This window comes from Salvelinus namaycush, chromosome 4 (assembly GCF_016432855.1).
Source record: "Salvelinus namaycush isolate Seneca chromosome 4, SaNama_1.0, whole genome shotgun sequence".
NCBI classification, from domain to species: domain Eukaryota; kingdom Metazoa; phylum Chordata; class Actinopteri; order Salmoniformes; family Salmonidae; genus Salvelinus; species Salvelinus namaycush.
This window is the reverse complement of record NC_052310.1, coordinates 30,986,041-31,008,774: the sequence shown is the minus strand read 5'-3', so window position 1 is coordinate 31,008,774 and position 22,734 is coordinate 30,986,041. Positions and strand designations below refer to the sequence as shown.

Below are 22,734 nucleotides of genomic sequence, written 5' to 3'. Positions count from 1 at the left end.
GGAAGGCTCTGGCTGCTCCTGTCTGGCGGAAGGCTTTGGCTGCTCCTGTCTGGCGGAAGGCTCTAGCGTCTCCTGTCTGGCGGAAGGCTCTAGCGGCTCCTGTCTGGCGGAAGGCTCTAGCGGCTCCTGTCTGGCGGACGGCTCTGTAGGCTCATGGCAGACGGGCGGCTTTGCAGGCTCAATACAGACGGGCAGTTCATGCGGCGCTTGGCAGACGGACAGTTCAGACGGCGTTGGGCAGACGGACAGTTCAGGCGCCATTGGGCAGACGGGCAGTTCAGGCGCCGCTGGGCAGACGGCAGACTCTGGCCGGCTGAGACGCACTGTAGGCCTGGTGCGTGGTACCGGAACTGGAGGTACCGGGCTAAAGACACGCACCTTCAGGCTAGTGCGGGGAACAACAACAGGGCACACTGGACTCTCAAGGCGTACTATAGGCCTGGTGCGTGGTACCGGCACTGGTGGTACCGGGCTGAGGGCACGCACATCAGGGCGAGTACGGGGAGAAGGAACAGTGCGTACAGGGCTCTGGAGACGCACAGGAGGCTTGGTGCGTGGTGCCGGGACTGGTGGTACTGGGCTGGAGACACGCACCATAGGGCTAGTGCGTGGAGGAGGAACAGGGCTCTGGAGACGCACTGGAAGCCTGGTGCGTGGTGTAGGCACTGGCCTGGAGCGGGGAGGTGGCGCCGGAAATACCGGACCATGCAGGCGTACTGGCTCCCTTGAGCACTGAGCCTGCCCAACCTTACCTGGTTGTATGCTCCCCGTCGCCCGACCAGTGCGGGGAGGTGGAATAACCCGCACCGGGCTATGTAGGCGAACCGGGGACACCATGCGTAAGGCTGGTGCCATGTAAGCCGTCCCGAGGAGACGCACTGGTGGCCAGATGCGTTGGGCCGGCTTCATGACATCCGGCTCAACGCTCAATCTAGCCCGGCCGATACGTGGAGCTGGAATGTACCGAACCGGGCTATGCACACGTACAGGAGACACCATGCGCTCTACTGCGTAACACGGTGTCTGCCCGTACTCTCGCTCTCCACGGTAAGTACAGGGAGTGGGCGCAGGTCTCCTACCTGACTTCGCCACTCTCCCTTTAAGCCCCCCCCCAAGAAATTGTTGGGGTTTACTCACAGGCTTTTCGGGTCTCCAGCCACGTCTCCTTGCTGCCTCCTCAAACCACCGCTCCTGGGCTTTAGCTGCCTCCCTCTCTTCAACAGAGCGGCGATATTCCCCGGTCTGAGCCCAGGGTCCTTTTCCGTCCAATATTTCCTCCCATGTCCACGAGTCCTGGTTACGCAGTTGCGCTCTCCCACGCCGCTTGGTCCTAGGTTGGTGGGTGATTCTGTCACGGGTGTCTAGTTCTTCCTCCTCCTCGGACGAGGAGAGGAGAGAAGGATCGGAGGACCAAAATGCAGCGGGTTGTGAATACATAATGAATTTATTGAAAGACGAAGACGAACACGAAAAACACTTGGAAAATTACAAAACAACAAAACGACGTAGACTGACCTAAAACATGAGAACTTACATATAACATGAAGAACGCACGAACAGGTACAGACTACAACTAACGAACGAACAAACAAACCGAAACAGTCCCGTGTGGTGCAACCTACACAGACACGGAAGACAATCACCCACCAACAAACAGTGTGAACAGCCAACCTATATATGGTTCTCAATCAGAGGAAAACATCAAACACCTGTCCCTGATTGAGAACCATATAAGGCTAATTACAAGTGACCTAAACATAGAAACACAAAACATAGAATGCCCACCCCAACTCACGCCCTGACCAACTAAACACATACAAAAATAACATAAAACAGGTCAGGAACGTGACATCAAGAGAACACCAAATGTGTTTCTTGTGCACTTTCACAGGTGGTAGATACAACACTGAAAGCACAAGCTCACCACCGGCTAGCTCAAGTTCAAGCGCATTCTCCAGCCCCAGTAGACGGACAGCAGTGGACAATAACTGGCACTTCAGTTTTGTAAATCCTTGGAATCGAATGCCATCTGAGGTTACAAGAAAGCTGGAGAACAAGGAGAGCCCAACTGGAAGGGAGAGATGTGAAGTTATTTGCCTGATTGTAGGTGAAATCCTTACTGTTTGTCCAATGCCAGGAAATAAGCATTTGAGTGAAGTAGCCAGAAAGATGGTGCTGACTAGGGCATTCCAAAATGTTACCGAAGGTGAAATTGTTGGTATTGGACACGACTCCTTCACTAAGCAGCTGCAGAGCCGAGTTGATAACTTGAAGTGAGGGAACACCCCCCTATCCCTAAGAAGACAGTCAAGTGAGTCTGAGGATCCACCATCCAAGAGGATATTGTCACGGCTTCAATAAGTGGTGAGTGCAGGAGTCAGGCGCAGAGAGCAGGGTAGTTCCAAAAATGTGGATTTTTAATATTCCAAATACAACCAGAGAGACGGTCACGCCACACACACAAGAGCACGTAAAGTCCCAGTCCAACAAACAGGACGAAACTGAGCAGGAACTGATACCACAAGAAATAACGAACACCACAAACAGAAAAACAAGCCCGCACAAAAGCCGGCAGGCCAACTGGGTATAAATAGCCCACAACCAAACCTAAACACGAAACAGGTGCAACAAATCAGACACAACTAAATGAAACAGAAAAGGGGATCGGTGGCAGCTAGTAGGCCGGCGACGACGACCGCCGAGCGCCGCCCGAACAGGAAGAGGCACCATCTTCGGCGGGATTCGTGACAGATATGCCTGGATTTTTATGGCTGTATCAACTGGCGACCAGGACGGTTAACAGCCGATGAAACTACAGAAACACAGAAACATACACAAGAAGAACTAAAGAAGATGTACAAAAACAGAAGCAAGGACAACAAGAGTATTGAAAAGAAAATGGCAGCAACCTTCTACTCCCAGAGGAAATACATCATTTGTGGTATGGAGACTTCTGACATTGCCAAAGAATGGCCATATCTACACGAGACCCCTGGCATCAAGACTCATTTTAGAGAACTTACTGGTGTTGATCTCAATGAAGAGCAAGAGAAAGCCATAGCGAGCAAATGTGTAAGAATTATGTCTTACTTCAAATCTCTCACTCGTGAGTGGAGGAGCAAGATTGCCAAGACACTGTCAGATATAGAAACTATCAAAGAGAAGCCAGAAGCCAACCTACCTGGGTCTGTTTTGCTGCTACTTAACTTCTTCAATGAAGATGAGAACAAGACGTTCCTCAACGTTGATAACTTGCCTTCCATCAGAAATTGACAGTGCAAAGCTGCCAAGCACACCATGCATTGTTGTTTGTGGTAAGACATATTTTGCGCTTTCACTTTCCCTCCCCAGCCGAAATCAGCAGTTTTCCTAAAGTGTATTATTTTGGAACCACATAAGTTTTACTGTAGTACACTGAATAGCATTAAAAGTAATCATTATATGTAAGTGTGTTCAAAATAAACCGAATTATTTTATAGTTCAGTATACTTATAATACAGGATTGGAAATAGGATTTTAATACACTTAAAATATATTCTTAAATATATTCTTAAACTAATAGCTTATTTTAAGTGTACCGAAATGCTATTTGTAATCTTGTATTAAAAGTATTGTGACCGGTCCTGCATAACAATAAAGCAGGACAAGTGGAAACGGAACGAGACAAAAAGAACCAAGGGCAATTTAAAGTGTTATAAATTAAATAAACAAGGCGTTTAATTGGGACTGTCATAAACTGTCGGGTTTCTGGGAATTAATATTTAAATGTTTCTCTGATATATATGGCACTGTTATACATCCGTCTCCCCTTACAGACATTTTTGGAGTACTGCCTATTGGTACCCCCCTGTTAACAATTCAGTCAGACACTGTTGCGTATACAACTCTTTTAGCTAGACAGGTAATACTCCAGAACTGGGAGATGGCAGTTCCCCTATCGTAGAAATATCATAGTTCCCCTATCGTAGTTCCCCTATCGTAGAAATATTGTAGAATATCGTAGAAATATTGGGTGGGAGATGTGTTGTGCTCTCTGAAATTTGAAAAAATTGTATTCAATACATGTGGGAACCCCAAACTGTTTTATGATACTTGGGCTCCATTCCGGTCTTACTTTGAACATTCCAACCTCTGATGGCATTCTTACTAAAACAAAAATAAGTCTGTATTTGACATCCCTGTGACTTACTGGCTGGAGGAGCATTTCTTTGTGGGTCTTTTGAGAGGACATTATGGTTGGTGATGTGCCTATTGAATCAGACTTGTGGATGCCTTATTTCTCTTGTCCTGTAAGAGCCTAAAATGTGAGCTTGTTTTGACCTGTTTTATATTTGTTTACACTTACATTTCTCCACCCCTATCTGTTAAACTACAGATTGCCCTTTAATCTCCGTACCCTTCAGCCCAGTGTGTTTAACTTGTCTAAAGTATGGTATCATTATAGGTATTCTTTTCTTTTCTTTTTTTCTCTAGTTGAGTATATTATTTAAATTGTTTATTGTGCTGTCTTATTATGTGTGTAAAACTGAATAAACAGAGTTGCTTCAAGTTCCTTGGTGTCCACATCACCAACAAACTATCATGGTCAAAGCACACCAAGACAGTCGTGAAGAGGGCACGACAAAACAAATTCCCCCTCAGGAGACTGAAAAGACTTGGCATGGGTCCTCAGATCCTCAAAAGGTTTTACAGCTGCACCATCGAGAGCATCCTGACAGGTTGCATCACTGCCTGGTATGGCAACTGCTCGGTCTCCGACCACAAAGCACTACAGAGGGAAGTGCGTACAGCACATCACCGGGGCCAAGCTTCCTGCCATCCAGGACCTCTATACCAAGCTGTGTCAGAGGAAGGCTCTAAAAATTGTCAAAGACTCCAGCCACCCTAGTCATAGACTGTTCTCTCTGCTACCGCACAGCAAGCGGTACCGGAGCACCAAGTCTAGGTCCAAGAGGCTTCTAAACAGCTTCTACCACCAAGCCATAAGACTCCTGAACAGCAAATCAAATGGCTACCCAGACTATGTGCCTTGCCCCCCCCCACACACACACATCCTGCTGCTACTCTCTGTTATTATGTATGCATAGCCACTTTAATAACTCTACCTACAGCTGAAGTCGGAAGTTTACATACATCTTTGCCAAATACATTTAAACTCAGTTTTTCACAATTCCTGACATTTATCCTAATAAAAATCCCTGTCTTAGGTCAGATAGGATCACCACTTTCTTTTAAGAATGTGAAATGCCAGAATAATAGTAGTAGTAGTAGAGAAAATGATTTATTTCAGCATTTATTTATTTTATCACATTCCCAGTGGGTCAGAAGTTTACATACACTCAATTAGTATTTGGTAGCATTGCTTTTAAACTGTTTAACTTGGGTCAAACGTTTTGGGTAGCCTTCCACAAGCTTCCCACAATAAGTTGGGTGCATTTTGGCCCATTCCTCCTGACAGAGCTGGTGTAACTGAGTCAGGTTTGTAGGCCTCCTTGCTCGCACATGCTTTTTCAGTTCTGCCCACAAATTTTCTATGTGATTGAGGTCAGGCCTTTGTGATGGCCACTCCAATACCTTGACTTTGTTGTCCTTAAGCCATTTTGCCACAACTTTGAAAGTATGCTTGGGGTCATTGTTCATTTGGAAAACCCATTGCGACCAAGCTTTAACTTCCTGACTGATGTCTTGAGATGTTGCTTCAATATATCCACATAATTTCCCTGCCTCATGATGCTATCTATTTTGTGACGTGCACCAGTCCCTCCTGCAGCAATGCACCCCCACAACATGATGCTGCCACCCCTGTGCTTCACGGTTGGGATGGTGTTCTTCGGCTTGCAAGCCTCCCCCTTTTTCCTCCAAACATAACGAATGTCATTATGGCCAAACAGTTCTATTTTTGTTTCATCAGACAAGAGGACATTTCTCCGAAAAGTACGATCTTTGTCCCCATGTGCAGTTGCAAACCGTAGTTTGACTTTTTTATGGTGGTTTGGAGCAGTGGCTTCTTCCTTGCTGAGAGGCCTTTCAGGTTATGTCGATAAAGGACTCGTTTTACTGTGGATATAGTAACTTTTGTACCTGTTTCCTCCAGCATCTTCACAAGGTCCTTTGCTGTTGTTCTGGGATTGATTTGCACTTTTCGCACCAAAGTACATTAATCTCTAGGAGACAGAATGCGTCTCCTTCCTGAGCGGTATGACGTCTGCGTGGTCCCATGGTGTTTATACTTGCGTACTATTGTTTGTACAGATGAACGCGGTAACTTCAGGCGTTTGGAAATTTCTCCCAAGGATGAACCGTCCACAGGTACACCTCCAATTGACTCAATATATGTCAATTAGCCTATCAGAAGCTTCTAAAGCAATAACATAATTTTCTGGAATTTTACAAGCTGTTTAAAGGCACAGTCAACTTAGTATATGTAAACTTCTGACCCACTGGAATTGTGATAGTGAATTATAAGTGAAATAATCTGTCTACAATATCTTGTGTCATGCAAAGTAGATGTCCTAACCGACTTGGCAAAACTATAGTTTGTTAACAAGAAATTTGTGGAGTGGTTGAAAAACGAGTTTTAATGACTCCAACCTAAGTGTATGTAAACTTCCGACTTCAACTGTACATGTACAGTACATAATTACCCCGACACCGGTGCCCCCGCACATTGACACATTGACTCTGTACCGGTACCCCCTGTATATAGCCTCACTATTGTTATTTACTGCTGCTCTTTAATTATTTGTTATTCTTATCTCATATTTTTTTTTTTGGTATTTTCTTAAAATTGCATTGTTGGTGAAGGATTTCACTGTAAGGTCTACACCTGTTGTATTCAGCACGTGACAAATACAATGTGATTTGATTTTCAACAACAACAAAAAAGACTACCCCAAATAGAAGCACTTATGAGCTATGGAATCAACACTTCTGTTTGAAGTCATCTGGAAGTGTTTTAAATCGGCAGAAAAAGGATAGTCAGTATTATCAGGTGATTTTGTGTTCCATAAATCACGTCAAACTACCCCAACAAGTAGCACTTACTGCATTATGTAGGAAAGTCAAAGCTAGTGTTAGGGTACCAATTATGACAGGTTTGGTAGGGAAAAGGCCACAGTTGGAGATCTCTGGTAAAGGCTACTTACTGCTTACTCCATGATGCCTATCTTTACTGGAGCCCATTCATTTAGTTGGTAGTCCTCCAAGGAGTCCAACTAAAGTTATTTTCTAACCTGGGACGTGCTCATTTCAAATATTCGGGTACACCAACTGATAGCTGTGCCATTCGCAGCCAAGCCCTTTCCACAATCTATTGTGAAATAAGTATTGGTCTTCATGCTAATGTGAGTATGCAGTTTACAACTGAGGTGCTTGAGCTTGATGAGTCATCTTTCACCTTGTCAGCTGATTGTTGACATAAAAAGGAGTGTGTGTTTAGTTTAAAAAAGCACACAACACATGAAAGTAGTTTATGTAGTCTTTCTTGGTACTCAAGAGCAGAGCCTAGAGGCAAAATGCAGTTATGGCTACCCCAAAGAGAAGTACTTCTTCCGGCCAAAAATGCATTCTTCCATTTAAGATAACTTTGATGTGAAGCTAGGAGAAAACCCCTGTTAAGAAATGCACCACAAAATGCTTGTCGTCGAGGGGCCATTAACAGCTACCACAAGAAAAACTCTACACAGTTGTGTTCTGTGGATGTCACTGAGTAGGCTGATAACCCATTTTATGGGTGTACAATCCATAGGTCAGGCTGCACAGTGCAATATGTATGTTCAATGCACACAATAGACTGACTGGAAAGGTGATTTCAAACAGCCAAAGTCCTGCAATAAGCGCTAAGACAGTAATATTAGTGTAAACTCTACACAGTTGTGTTCTCTGGGTGTCACTGAGTAGGCTGATACTCCATTTCTTGGGTGTACCATCCATAGTTCATCTGTACACTGCAACATAAATGTTCAATACACACAATAGACTGAATGAGATGGTGATTTAACACAGTTTAAAGTCCTGCAATAAGAGCTAAGATGCTAATATTTGTGTAATCTCTACATAGTTGTGTTTTGTGGGTGTCACTGAGTAGGCTGATACCCAATTCATGGGATCACAATCCACATATTAGGCTACCCCCAATGCAATTCTGAATTCAAATACATCCACAGTGCGATTTCAACAGATTTTCAAAGCTTTGTTTTTGATAAATCTACTAATAATTGTATTTTGTTGAATGTATATAACAACATTCCAACCTTGTTTAGCATTATCTTGTCCAATCACGGCACGTTTTTATTTTTTATTATCCTATTGTGTCAGTTTCAATTAATGCATTTTATTTTGAAAGCGAACCGCCGATTGCACTATTGTTGCTCAAGCAAAAGTTGTTCATGACACACACGTGCCTGTGCCTACCGTGTAGGCATTTGGTACATTAAACATTTGTGAAGTTTTAACACTCAGTGCACACCGATCATGTTGATAGAAAGATTATATCCATTAGGCCTAATAGGTCTATGTTTCATTTGAGGCAATCTTTGTTAAATAAGCATAAACAAATATGTTGTACTTAATGTAGTAGCGTAATACAAAGAAAAACAAAATAATGTCCATAAAATGTTAAAATGTGGGTTTGTTTTTATTTAAGAAAAATGCCTAAATTGTCTGGATGTCTATGTCATAGAGTAGCGGAAAGAGTCATGTACATTTAAATTCCATCTGACACATCTACAACACTCACAATAATAAATCCAAGGTTACAGCCAAGGGTAAATGTGTCTGCATAAGGCTACTAGTTACCGTGCAACACAAGTCAGAATGTTACCCTGTCAATGCAAATTCAAAGCATTCATGCCACCAGGTGTCAAGTTAAACAACAATTTGTAGGGCGCTTACCTGACCATAGAGAGCAATAGTAATACAACACAGGAGGTTGGTGGCACCTTAATTGGGGAGGACGGGCTCATGGTAATGGCTGGAGCGGAATGGTATCAAATACATCAAACATGATGTCCATGTATTTGATACCATTCCATTCACTCTGTTCCAGCCATTTATGAGCCATTCTCCTTTCAGTAGCCTCAAATGTAATATTTGTAGACACTAAGTCTATTTGTAGGCACTAACTCCGCCATGATTCGTTGGACAAAGCCTATGGGGAAATTAATGGAGTTTTGGGATAAATGCCAAGCTCCATTGCAACATTATTTCAAAATATATTTTAAACTAATATCTAAAAATAAAAAGTTATACTGTCAATGCCTATAAAAATGTAGTGCATTCAGTATACACAATAAAACACTGGACTATTGCATTTGAAAATATTTATATCAGCCACTATTTAATATTATCAACTTATTCAGTTGTTAGCGTGGAAAGTTATTATATATTACAATCATCTTACTGCTTTGATAGATAGAGGACTCATCTTTATATCTGTGCCATAGTATCTGTGACATTGATAATAAACACAAGTTAAATAAAAGATACAAATTAACAGTAAACATTACACTCACAAAAATTCCAAAGGAATAGAGTCATTCTCTATGCATAACATAACAGGTGCATCAAAGCTGGGAACGAGAGACAGAAAAACAGCTTCTATCTCAAGGCCATCAGACAGTTAAACAGCCATCACTAACACAGAGAGGCTACTGCCTCTCATTGGCCACTTTAATAAATGGATCGCTAGTCACTTTAATAATGTTTACACACCTTGCATTACTCATCTCATATGTATATTTTATACCATCTATTGCATCTTGCCAATGCTGCTCTGTCATTGCTCATCCATATATATATATATTCTTATTCCATTCCTTTACTTAGATTTGTGTGTATTAGGCAGTTGTTGTGGAATTGTTAGATTACATGTTAGATGTTGCTGCACTGTCGGAACTAGAAGCACAAGCATTTCGCTACACTCGCAATAACATATGCTAACCATGTGTATGTGACCAATACAATTTCATTTGATTTTAACTTCCTTTCGGGCCTAACAACCCCCGTGCCAATATATCCAACAAAACAAAACACCGGCTTCTCCTGCATTATCACTTAAATACGGTCAATCCGATTCCATGCCAGTAACTCATCTGATCCTAATTTCATTCCGCCACAGTCCCAGCATGCTGCTGTCTACTATTTGTTCTAGTTGCAAATCCATTTCCGGTTCCTTTCCCCGTCAGCTGCGTGGTTCTGCTAAGCACACACTTTTGTACGAGATTGGAAATATCCTAACATGTCGTTCCAAACCGAAGAAACCGAAGAAGTACATACCTATTTTATGTTCTACAGTTTATTTTAGGTTATAGCGCGGTAACCTAATGTTGGCTATCCTCACTGGCTCATTACGAAGTGGAGGACGCCACATTAACTAGCTAACTATAGTTGCTAACATTAGCGACATAGCTACCTAAGTTAGCTAGGCGGTTGATTTGATTATATTTTTTCAGATACTCACAAATAATTGTTGCTTTTCATGTGCTTACTAGTGTTTGTTATGAATTAGCTAGTTAGCCAGTCATCCAGTTGGCGAAAACCACCTATTTTACCGTGCCTACGTAACGCGTAGCTAATGTTAACTCATGGTGGAGTAATACTTTTCTGTCTGGTTGGCTTCTGAGTGATTTGTTATATCAGATAAAAATATTTGCTGTTATCACATTGAATAGCTTTCAGAAGAAAAATACCCTAAACGTTTGGCCAGCATTAGTTATTTAGGTAGCAAAATATGTTGACATTTTAATTACCCTGGTTTCACCAACTAGGATTTGGACTTGATGACTGCTTGTTGATCATGTTGATCTTAATTGACATACTTTTCCATCTCTCCACAGTATGACCCTTATTCCTACACAAATGATGATTATCTCCATACTGGTGAGTGTGTAGTTTTGTCTAGATATGAGTGCATAAACTAGACATTCAAATGTCAGGCATGTGTTTGGTGTGTAGTCACTACATACGCCTCCCTCACCCATCAGTTAATTGTACCACAAAGTAGACACCAAATAAATAGAATCACATCAATGATTCTATGGTAGAAACGTATTGCACAAATCCCACCATTACTGTTTCAGTGCAACACTATTCCTTAAGAACCTCACCCTTCCTCAATCTTCTTGCAGGTGACCCTAAAGCTGACCTGGCATACGAGCGCCAGTACGAGCAGCAGACCTACCACGTCATCCCAGAGGTGATCAAGAACTTCCTGCAGTACTTCCACAAGACCATCTCAGACCTCATTGACCAGAAGGTGTACGAGCTGCAGGCCAACCGTGTGTCGAGCGAGAGCATTGAGCAGAAGATCTACGAAATCCAAGATGTCTACGAGAACAGGTACTCAGTCTTTATTGTAGTTATCGTAACATTAAAACACTAGGGCTGTCCCTTGACAAAATAAATCTTAGACACATCTTATGTGTTTTAATAAAATCAACTATATATGCATTCTGATGCTTTTAAGGGCACTGTTATGTTGAAATAAGACACAAATGACTCGAGGGAGCTAGAAATCAAGATAACCAGAAGAAAGAAACCTTAACCTGTTCCGACCATCCTCCTCCCGTTCCTACTGGCTTTTGCAGATTCTGCCGTTACTCTCCTGAAGTTGCTGGTAATAGGCTACTCGAGGAGTCGTCAACCTTTCTCATATGGAATGCCAATTTATCTTACAATTTCTACCGATCTGCGTGCCGGTTATGGTTTTTATATGCACATTTTCATGGAACGGTTTAATTTATAATTACTTCTAAGTAAGCCTTGTCATGTGGTTAATTAAATTCTATCCAGGTCTAAATGAATATGATACAATCCTAAAAAGTAACTTATGCCAACAAATACAAACATTGCAGCCTGCAGGTAGAAAATATCCTGATTTAAAAATGAACTTCTAATAAATCACATTGGCTACGAATGGTCTGTCTGCAACGAACATGAAACGTATCAACTATTAACTTGAATCCGGCCGAAGCTTACAAACTTGCAACATTGTCTAAAATATTGTGGGCCTTCAGTTTCCCGCACCATTGAGCTCGGGACAGACGCGGCTTTTGGTTATTTGTGCAAGGGATAAGAAGTAATCAGGTAGGCGTGTTACATTTTTCCCTTTCATGCCGAGTGGTTATCGAAAGGGAGATTTTTCAAATACATTGAGGAACTATTGTCATTCTCAATGGATGTAAAACAGACTTTGTTGGCTTGCTGTTTAAGGTGAAAACATTACTTTGAGAAGCTCCACAGCTCATTAGTGGTGGTGTGTTAAGCCAGTCAGAAATGCTATCAGTTCCCCAAATGAGCACATTTTATATGCCTACATTGGCTTGCAGGCCAGGTAGCCTAAGGCCTACTTCTTTGCATAATCGGGTGCACATCCTTACTCAACATTGACAGGAGAGCTCCAAACAAAAGACAATGACTAAATTGACAAGTCGTAAATGGAAGGAAATATACCAAAACTTGTTTCTCAATTGTAGCATAGGTTGTGCACTCTGCAAACAATGTGTCCACTCCGACAGTGAGAACGGTAAAAGACTGGAATAATATGTTGAATGCATTAACAGAAATGACCGTAACCAATCAAACACTGTAGATTCAATATTATAGGAATTAACGATAAATACTAGTGATATACAGTGCATTCTGAAATTTCAGAGCCCTTAACTTTTATCACATTCTGTTAAGTAAAACAATTAGCTCTTCCTACACACAATACTAAAAACAGGTTTTTAGAAACGTTAGCAAATGTAAAAAAATACAGATACCTTATTTACATAAGTATTCAGGCCCTTTGCTATGAGACTTGAAAGTGAGCTCAGGTGCATCCTGTTTCTATTGAATATCCTTGATGTTTCTACAACTTGATCTTCCATTTAAGAATGATGGAAACCACTGTTGTCTTTGGGACCTTAAATGCTGCAGAGAAGTTTTGGTACCCTTCCCCAGATCTGTGCCTCAACACAATCCTGTCTCGGAGATCTACAGACAATTCCTTCGACCTCATGGCTTGGTTTTTGCTCTGACATGCACTGTCAACTGTGGGACCTTATATAGACAGGTGTGTGCCTTTCCAAGTCATGTCCAATCAATTTAATTTACCACTTGATTGGACTCCAAGTTGTAGGGACATCTCAAAGATGATCAATGGAAACAGGATGCACCTGAGCTCAATTTTGAGTCTCATAGCAAAGGGCCTGAATCTTATGTAAAATGGTATTTCTGTTATGTTATTTATTTGCTTAAATGTATAAAAACCTTTGTCGTTTTTTTGCTTTGTCATTATGGGCTATTTTATTATTATTTTTTTTTTTACATCGATTTTAGAATAAGGCTGTAACGTAACAAAATGTTGAAAAAGTCAACGGGTCTGAATACTCTCCGAATGCACTGTATGTATGGGGGGAGGTTTTAGTGGGTGGAAGATTAGGACAATCGGAGGTTTACACAGTTGCAGCTACAGTATGCTTAACAGTGCTAATATTATAGTGCAGCAATATGGACACTTAATCATCATGGGGCTTTTTAATGTTAAGTTTACAAACATTGGTTGTGGTATCATTATTGTAAGCGGGGAAATAAGTGTGTAGCCAGTTAAAATTGTAATTGCTTAGCAGATAATACAAAAATGTACCTGGCTAAAGTAATATATCTATTCTTTATAGGAAACTCACTTTACAAATATAGATGAGTTTGGGTAGAAAAAGGACTGGGGGAGAGAAATATATTTTTTCTCATGGGCAAAGAAACTCAAAAGGGGTGATTTTTTTATATTATCAAAAAAATGTATCCTTTTTAAATATGCTATTGGATCAAAAACAGATCTGGCTAATTAATCTATCGGGGGCAAATAATAATGATCCACACTACTTTGAAAATGTATCTAATAATCTATTGGGCTCACAAGCAGCAAATGAATCTGTTATTATGATGGGAGATTATAATACGGTTTTAAGTGCCACAATGGATCGTAAAGGAAATCACATTACAAACCATCAACATCATGCACTTAAGGAGAATATGAATATCATAAATACGTTAGAACTAGTGGATATATGGAGCCTGAAAAACCCTGACCTAGTAACATATACATGGAGGAGGCTTAATCAAGCTAGCCGTCGCGATTACTTCCTGGTCTCATTCTTGCTTCCATCAAGTTAAAGTATTATAAGGAGATCGAATACGATCGGTCCACCATCTAATTGGCCTCCATATAACTCTTAAAGAATTTCCACGTGGACGGGGATATTGGAAAATTAATCAAAGCCTGCTGGTTGACAATTTGTTCTTAACTAAGACAAAATTATTCAGAATTCACTTTTTTCTACATAACATGGGTACCGCAGATTCCCTTATTGTATGTTACACTTTTAAATGTACGTTTAGAGGCAATTCTCATTTAAAACAAAAGCAGTTTAGGTCAAAAGAGATTAGACTAATAAAGGAAATGGAGAAAATAACAGCACAGGTACATGGTAATGGAAACTGTACTACAGCGGCACAAAATAGGATAGAGGAAAATCAAAAATAATTGGATGACCTTATTCAAGAATGATCAAGTGTAATTAATTACAAAAATAAAGCGAATTGGATGGAACATAAAAAAAGGCTACATTTCTCAAAGCTTCAATATAGAAATGAGACCAAAAATGATTTACCGAAACTCATTATAAATGGAGTCATCCATGATTCACAAAACTACATTTTGAAAAGGGAGGCAAAATATTTTAAGCATACAGTGGCTTGCGAAAGTATTCACCCCCTTGGCATTTTTCCTATACTGTTGTCTTACAACCCCCCAAAAAATATATTTAAATTCCAGATTGTATCATTTGATTTACACATACCACTTTGAAGATGCAAAATATGTTTTATTGGGAAACAAACAAGAAATAAGACAAAAAAACTGACCTTGATAGTGCATAACTCTTCACCCCCCCCAAAGTCAATACTTTGAAGAGCCACCTTTTGCAGCAATTACATCTGCAAGTCTCATGGGTGATGTCTCTATACGCTTGGCACATCTAGCCACTGGGATTTTTGCCTATTCTTCAAGGCAAAACTGCTCCAGCTCCAAGTTGGATGGGTTCCGCTGGTGTGCAGCAATCTTTAACTTCTTATGGCTGCAGTCCCGTTAACGGGATGATATGACAACAGCCAGTGAAAGTGCAGGGCGCCAAATTCAAACAACAGAAATCTCATAATTAAGATTCCTCAAACATACATGTATCTTATACCATTTTAAAGGTAATCTTGTTGTTATCCCACCAAAGTGTCCAATTTCAAATAGGTTTTACAGCGAAAGCACCACAAACGATTGTTAGGTCACCGCAAAATCACACAGTCATTTTTCAAGCCAAAGACAGGAGTCACAAAAAGCAGAAATAGAGAGAAAATGAATCACTAACCTTTGATCTTCATCAGATGACACTCATAGGACTTCATGTTACACAATACATGTATGTTTTGTTTGTTAAAGTTCATATTTATATCCAAAAATCTGAGTTTAGGCGGGACGCTACTGTCTCACTTGGCCAAAAGCCAGAGAAAATGCAGAGCGCCATATTCAAATAAATTACTATAAAAATCAAACTTTCATTAAATCACGCATGAAAGATACCAAATGAAAGCTACACTAGTTGTGAATCCAGCCAACATGTCAGAATTTAAATAGGCTTTTCGGCGAAAGCAAACGATGCTATTTTCTGAGGATAGCAACAGAGTAAACAGAGGCATATTTCAACCCTGCAGGCGCAACACAAAACGCAGAAATAAAAATATAATTCATGCCTTACCTTTGATGAGCTTCTGTTGTTGGCACTCCAATATGTCCCATAAACATCACAAATTGTCTTTTTGTTCGATTAATTCCGTCGATATATATCCAAAATGTCCATTTATTTGGCGCGTTTGATCCAGAAAAACACCGGTTCCAAATTGCGAAACGTGACTACAAAATATCTCTAAAGTTACCTGTAAACTTTGCCAAAACATTTCAAACTACTTTTGTAATACAACTTTAGGTATTTTTTTAACGTAAATAATCGCTAAAATTGAAGACTGGATGATCTGTGTTCAATACAGGATTAAAACAAACTGTAGCTAGCCTTCTGGTCATGCGCCTCTAACAAACAAGACACAACAAGTGACCCTCGTTCAAAATGGCCGTACTTCATTACAAAAAGGAAAAAACCTCAACCAATTTCTAAAGACTGTTGACATCCAGTGGAAGCGGTAGGAACTGCAAGAAGGTCAATTAGAAATCTGGATTCCCAATGAAAATCCAATTGAAAGAGTGACCTCAAAAAAAAAAATGTATGGTTTGTCCTCGGGGTTTCGCCTGATAAATAAGTTCTGTTATACTCACAGACATGATTCAAACCGTTTTAGAAACTTCAGAGTGTTTTCTATCCAAATCTACTAACAATATGCATATCTTATCTTCTGGGGATGAGTAGCTGGCAGTTGAATTTGGGTATGCTTTTCATCCAAACGTGAAAATGCTGACCCCTATCCTAGAGAAGTAAATGCAACCGCTGTGTCAGATTTCAAAAAGCTTTACAGCAAAAACACAATATTCAATAATCTGAGAACAGCGTTCAGCCACAAAAGGAAGCCATACAGTTACCCGCCAAATTGTGCAGTCAACAAAACTCATAAAAAGCATTATAAATCTTCACTTACCTTTGCTGATCTTCGTCGGAATGCACTCCCAGGACTCCCACTTCCACAAGAAATGTTAGTTTTGTTCGGTAATGTCCATCATTTATGTCCAAATAGCTATTTTTGTTAGCGTGTTTGGTAAACAAATCCAACGTCAGGAAGCGCGTTCACTAAAAGCAGACGAAATGTCAAAAAGTTCCGTAACAGTCAGTAGAAACATGTCAAACGATGTATTGAATCAATCTTTAGAATGTTTTTAACATATCTTGAATAACGTTCCAACCGGAGAATTACATTGACTTCAGATGTGCGATGGAACAGAGCTCACTCATGTGAACGCGCATGGTCAGAGCATGGTCAGGTCATGATAGACCTGACTAATTCCTGTCTCCTTCGGCCCCCACTTCACAGTAGAGGCATCAGACAAGGTTCTACAGACTGTTGACATCTAATGGAAGCCGTAGGAAGTGCAAACTCATCCATATCTCACTGATTCAATAGGGTCTTGGTTGAAAATCGACCAGCCTCAGAATTCCCACTTCCTGTTTGGATTTTCTCATATTTTTGCTGCCATATGAGTTCTGTTATACTCACAGACATCATTCAAACCGTTTTAGAAACTTCCGAGTGTTTTATATCCAATATGAATAATAATATGCATATATTAGCAACTGGGACTGAGGAGCAGGCAGTTTACTATGGGCACCTCTGGGCACCTTTCATCCAAGCTACTCAATACTGCCCCTGCAGCCATAAGAAGTTAAGTCATACCGCAGATTCTCAATTGGATTGAGGTCTGGGCTTTGACTAGGCCATTCCAAGACATTTAAATGTTTCCCCTTAAACCACTCGAGTGTTGCTTTAGCAGTTTGCTTGGGGTCATTGTCCTGCTGGATGGTGAACCTCCAGCCCAGTCTCAAATCTCTGGAAGACTGAAACAGGTTTCCCTCAAGAATTTCCCTGTATTTAGGGCCATCCATCATTCAATTCTGACCAGTTTCCCAGTCCCTGCCGATGGAAAGGGTATGGTGTTCTTGAGGTGATGAGGTGTTGGGTTTGTGCCAGACATAGCATTTTCCTTGATGGCCAAAATGCTCAATTTTAGTCTCATCTGACCAGAGTACCATCTTCCATATGTTTGGGGAGTCTCCCATATGCCTTTTGGTGAACTCCAAACATGTTTGCTTATTTTTTTATTTAAGCAATGGCTTTTTTCTGGCCTCTCTTTTATAAAGCCCAGTTCTGTTGTGTACGGCTTAAAGTGGTCCTATGGATAGATACTCCGATCTCCGCTGTGGAGCTTTGCAGCTCCTTTAGGGTTATCTTCTGTCTTTTTGTTGCGCCTCTGATTAATGCCCTCCTTGCCTGGTCTGTGAGTTTTGGTGGACGGCCCTCTTGGCAGCTTTGTTGTGGTGCCATATTTTTTCAATTTTTAAATAATGGATTTAATGATGCTCCGTGTGATGTTCAAAGTTGAAGATTTTTTTTATACCCAACCCTGATCTGTACTTCTCCACAACTTTGTCCCTGACCTGTTTGGGGAGCTCCTTGCTCTTCATGGTGCCGCTTGCTTGTTGGTGCCCTTTGCTTAGTGGTGTTGCAGACTCTGGGGCCTTTCAGAACAGGTGTACATATACTGAGATCATGTGACAGATCATATGACACTTAGATTGCACACATGTGGATTTTAACTAATTATGTGACTTCTGAAGGGAATTTGTTGCACCAGATCTTATTTAGGGGCTTCATAGCAAAGGGGTGAATACATATGCACGCACCGCTTTTCTGTTTTTGGACTATTTGGACTATTTGTTTATGGACAATTTGGACTATTTTGTTTGTCCATTTCATGATATCCAAATAAAAATCCATTTAAATTACAGGTTGTAATACAGCAAAATAGGAAACACTTTTTCTTTTCAGTCTCCATCGCCACTGAATGATGTTAACTGTAAGGATTTATTTCATAATAATACTATTATTATTATTGTAAAGTTAACAAATGTACAGAAAGACCTGTGTGAATGCCAACTTACAATGAACTTTAAGGCAATTAAATATTTTCAGTTTGAAAAAACACCAGGGCTTAATGGTGTACCAGTAGATGTATATCTGCTTTAATTACGCCTATAAAAATGGTAGGCTTTCAGGTCTGATTTCATTACTGCTGAAACAGGACCCATGTGGTAAGTATACAGATCCAGTCCATTTAAAAAAATAAAAATGGAGGCTTCTTACACTTCAATTTTGTGAAAATCCTGGAGAAATGCGTAGCACATAGAATAAAAAAGGTTTTACCAGATATTGTTCATCCTGATCAGACAGGTTTTTTACATGGACGATATATTGGAGATAATATACGACAATTACTTAACAATTTAACATTATGAAACGTCAGATACCAGGCCTGGTCTTCATAGCAGATTTTGAAGATGTTTGATAAAGTACAACTAAAATGTATATATAAATGCCTGGATTACTTTAATTTTGGCGAATCTCTTATACAATGGGTTCAAGTTATGTACAGCAACCCCAGGTGTAAAATACAAAATAATGGTTACTTCTCAGAAAGTATTGAGATTTTAAGAGAGGTAAAACAAGGATGTCTGTCTCCTGTTCTGACAGATTTAAAACTAATTCGGACAACTAGGAAAAAGCTCAAACCAATTTTATTCACCTACTGGGTCAAACAGCTGCATAAGACAAAGACATGTTTACACAAGCACATATATTTATACCCTCTTTCTAGGCGGAGGCTCCTCCTCGCACATCTTGACAGCCAATAGAGCTGTTGCCAGGCAGGAACTCACTTCATCTGACCTTGGCCTGCATTCCTCACTCGTCGCTAACTAACGGCTGTCCTACCTTATCAGTGACTGAAACCAGACTGCCCTTCTCTCTATAGAATCCCTGAGATTTAACAATAATTTGTTCTGACAGAATGTAATCTTTCTGCACTCCCCTTTCTAACTCAGTATTTCCATACACCCAGTTCTAATATGTTAACATGAATAACGATTTTTCAAGTTGGAACACAATTCCCCCCCTTTTTTTAACAGTAGCTTCATACTGTAAAAAGTTATATGAACTTAGAAATGCTTATAAATGACCAAAAAGTAAAACATGACAAACATTCAGTTGATTTGTATATTTACACTTCCGAGACTTAGGCCTCTGACCTATAATTACACTATGCACACTCTTATTTCCATCTCTCGCCGTACAACTGATAATGACATTTCAGCTGGAATTTTGACTTCCTCCATTTCAGCTGGAGATTTTTACTTTCTCCCCTTCCTCCTTCGGGTTCCTAAGAGTGATAGCACAAGACTTGAAAAGCAAAAAGAAACACAAAACATAAGTATTAATAATGCTTAAAGCTATGCATATATATATTTGCAAAGAAAAAAACTAAGTTTGATAACATGACTATTCCCACTCTCTCTTAGCCTGACTCGATACCTTCGGGATACTTTTCTACTGGGTTACACAAAAAACCTCATGCTTTCAGGATGTCTCCCCCCGTTAGTCACAGGTTACAAAAGGTGCCGGGTAATCACTTCGGCCCCCATCTCTTCATCCTCCATGGCCACATGATATACACGTGCAGTGACCTTTATCAACTTGACCTCATCTCGAGGCAAATCAGCACTGTAAATACGTTTCAACATCAATGCCCTCAAAGTGATATCCCAACAATGCTACCAAGGTAACCCATGCTACCATTAACACTGCCCTTGGTGCATACTTCAAAATATATTTTATTTGCGCCGTAGTCCCGTTCAATACTGTTACTATAGCATCCTTCACCTTTACTAGGGCTCCTAAGTGGTGCAGCGGTGTTAGGCACTACATCTCAGTGCTAGAGGCGTTTCTACAGACCCTGCTTCGATTCCAGCCTATATCACAACCAGCCATGATTGGGAGTCCCATAGGGCGGCGAGCAATTGGCCCAGCGTCGTTAAGCTTTGGCCGGGGTAGGCCATCATTGTAAATACGTTTTTGTTCTTAACTGACTTGCCTAGTAAAATAAGTTTAAATGAAATACTTCTCTGATAATAGCTATTGAATAGATGCCAAAAGCTCTGCCAAATCTGCTAGCACTGGTGTGATTTTCACTGTTTGTTTATGCCGCGAAAATCCACCGTAATACGCCATTTCAGTCTCTTTTTCATTGGGAATAAATGGCTGTTGCACCGAGCTGGTCCTCATACCACTATGCCTCGTTCAAGTAATATTGGAAGATCCTCCGCCACCGACTTCTCAGCCCCCGGTTTAATGGGGTCTTGCTTAATCTGCGGCTCCCCCTCCCCACACACAGGCTTGCAACCTTTAATCAGACCACAATCTAATGCGCCTTTTGCCATAGTGGATGATCCTGAAACAACAATTGCTCGGCAGTTTTGAAACAACAATTGCTCGGCGGTTTTGACAATTGCTTTCGCCGGTCATACTGCTAATTTTTATTTGTTACCTTTTAGATTTCACTCTCCTGGCATCGTGCAAAGATTATCCAACCCCAAATTCGACTCCACTCCTGTCACCATGTTAAATTATCCAGGTATTGTTACTGGACCCATGTTCAAAGACGGGTAGTAGCTGTATCACTTTCGATTCTGCCCGTTACCCCACTAAATATAATACTTTATCCTGTTGTAAATTTTGTGAATTTCGAGCTCCCTTGCTAAACTCACTCTTCCAATGACCAACTGCCCCACACCTAAAACAGGGCTCTATAGCCCTATGCTAGGGTATGTTTGACTATTTTCTACATTTTAGGATAATGGGGACCAAAAAAGTGTTGAACAAATCAAAATAGATGTTAGATTCTTTAAAGTAGCCACCATTTGCCCTGACAGTTTTTCACACTCTTGGCATTCTCTCAACCAGCTTCATGAGGAATACTTTTCCAACAATCTTTGGTTGAGGTTGGGTGATCTGATGCTGCACGCATCACTCTCCTTCTTGGTCAAATAGCCCTTACACAGCCTGGAAAATGTAGTTTACAGACAGATTATTTCACTTATAATTCACTATCACAATTCCAGTGGGTCAGAAGTTTACATATACTAAGTTGACAGCTTGTAAAATTCCAGGAAATGATGTCATGGCTTTAAAAGCTTTTGATAGGCTAATTGACATCATTTGAGTCAATTGGAGGTGTACCTGTGGATGTATTTCATTGCCAACCTTCAAACTCAGTGCCTCTTTGCTTGACATCATGAGAAAATCAAAAGAAATCAACCAAGACCTCAGAAAAAAATTGTTGACCTCCAAGTCTGGTTCATCCTTGGGAGCAATTTCCAAATGCCTGAAGGTACCGCGCTCATCTGTACAAACAGTAGTACGCAAGTATAAACACCAATGGGACCACGCAGCCGTCATACCGCTCAGGAAGGGGATGCGTTCTGTGCTTTGCTAAAGGAGGGACTGGTGCACTTCACAAAATAGATGGCATCATGGAGGAAAATTATGTAGATATATTGAAGCATCATCTCAAGATAACAGTCAGGAAGTTTAAGCTTGGTGGCAAATGGGTCTTCCAAATGGACAATGACCCCAAGCATACTTCCGAAGTTGTGGCAAAATGGCTTAAGGACAACAAAGTCAAGGTATTGGAGTGGCCGTCACAAGCCCTGACCTCAATCCCATAGATTGAGGTCCCATGTGGGCAGAACTGAAAAAGTGTGTGTGAGCAAGGAGGCCTACAAACCTGACTCAGTTACAACTTCTCTGTCGGGAGGAATGGGCCAAAATTCACCCAACTTATTGTGGGAAGCTTGTGGAAGGCTACGTGAAACGTTTTACCCAAGTAAAAACATTTAAAGGCAATGCTACCAAATACTAATTGAGTGTATGTAAACTTCTGACCCACTGGGAATGTGATGAAAGAAATAAAAGCTGAAATAAATCAGTCTCCTATTATTCTGACATTTCACATTCTTAAAATAAAGTGGTGATCCTAACTGACCTAAGACAGGGAATTTTTACTTCGATTAAATTTCAGGAATTATGAAAACTGAGTTTAAATGTATTTGGCTAAGGTGTATGTAAACTTATGACTTCAACTGTGTGTGT

General features: G+C 40.7%; 1 protein-coding gene across 1 annotated transcript in view; it reads left to right on the top strand.

The window, feature by feature from the left end:
• Nucleotides 1–10,156: 10,156 nt before the first annotated feature.
• LOC120046435 (eukaryotic translation initiation factor 3 subunit L-like) overlaps nucleotides 10,157–22,734 on the top strand; it is a 30,107-nt gene continuing 17,529 nt past the window's right edge. Inside the window, exons 1-3 of the mRNA XM_038991663.1 lie at nucleotides 10,157–10,267; nucleotides 10,836–10,878; nucleotides 11,127–11,337. Coding sequence (XP_038847591.1) covers nucleotides 10,238–10,267; nucleotides 10,836–10,878; nucleotides 11,127–11,337 — 284 coding nt within the window. The 5' untranslated portion in view covers nucleotides 10,157–10,237. The remainder of the gene's footprint in view (nucleotides 10,268–10,835; nucleotides 10,879–11,126; nucleotides 11,338–22,734) is intronic.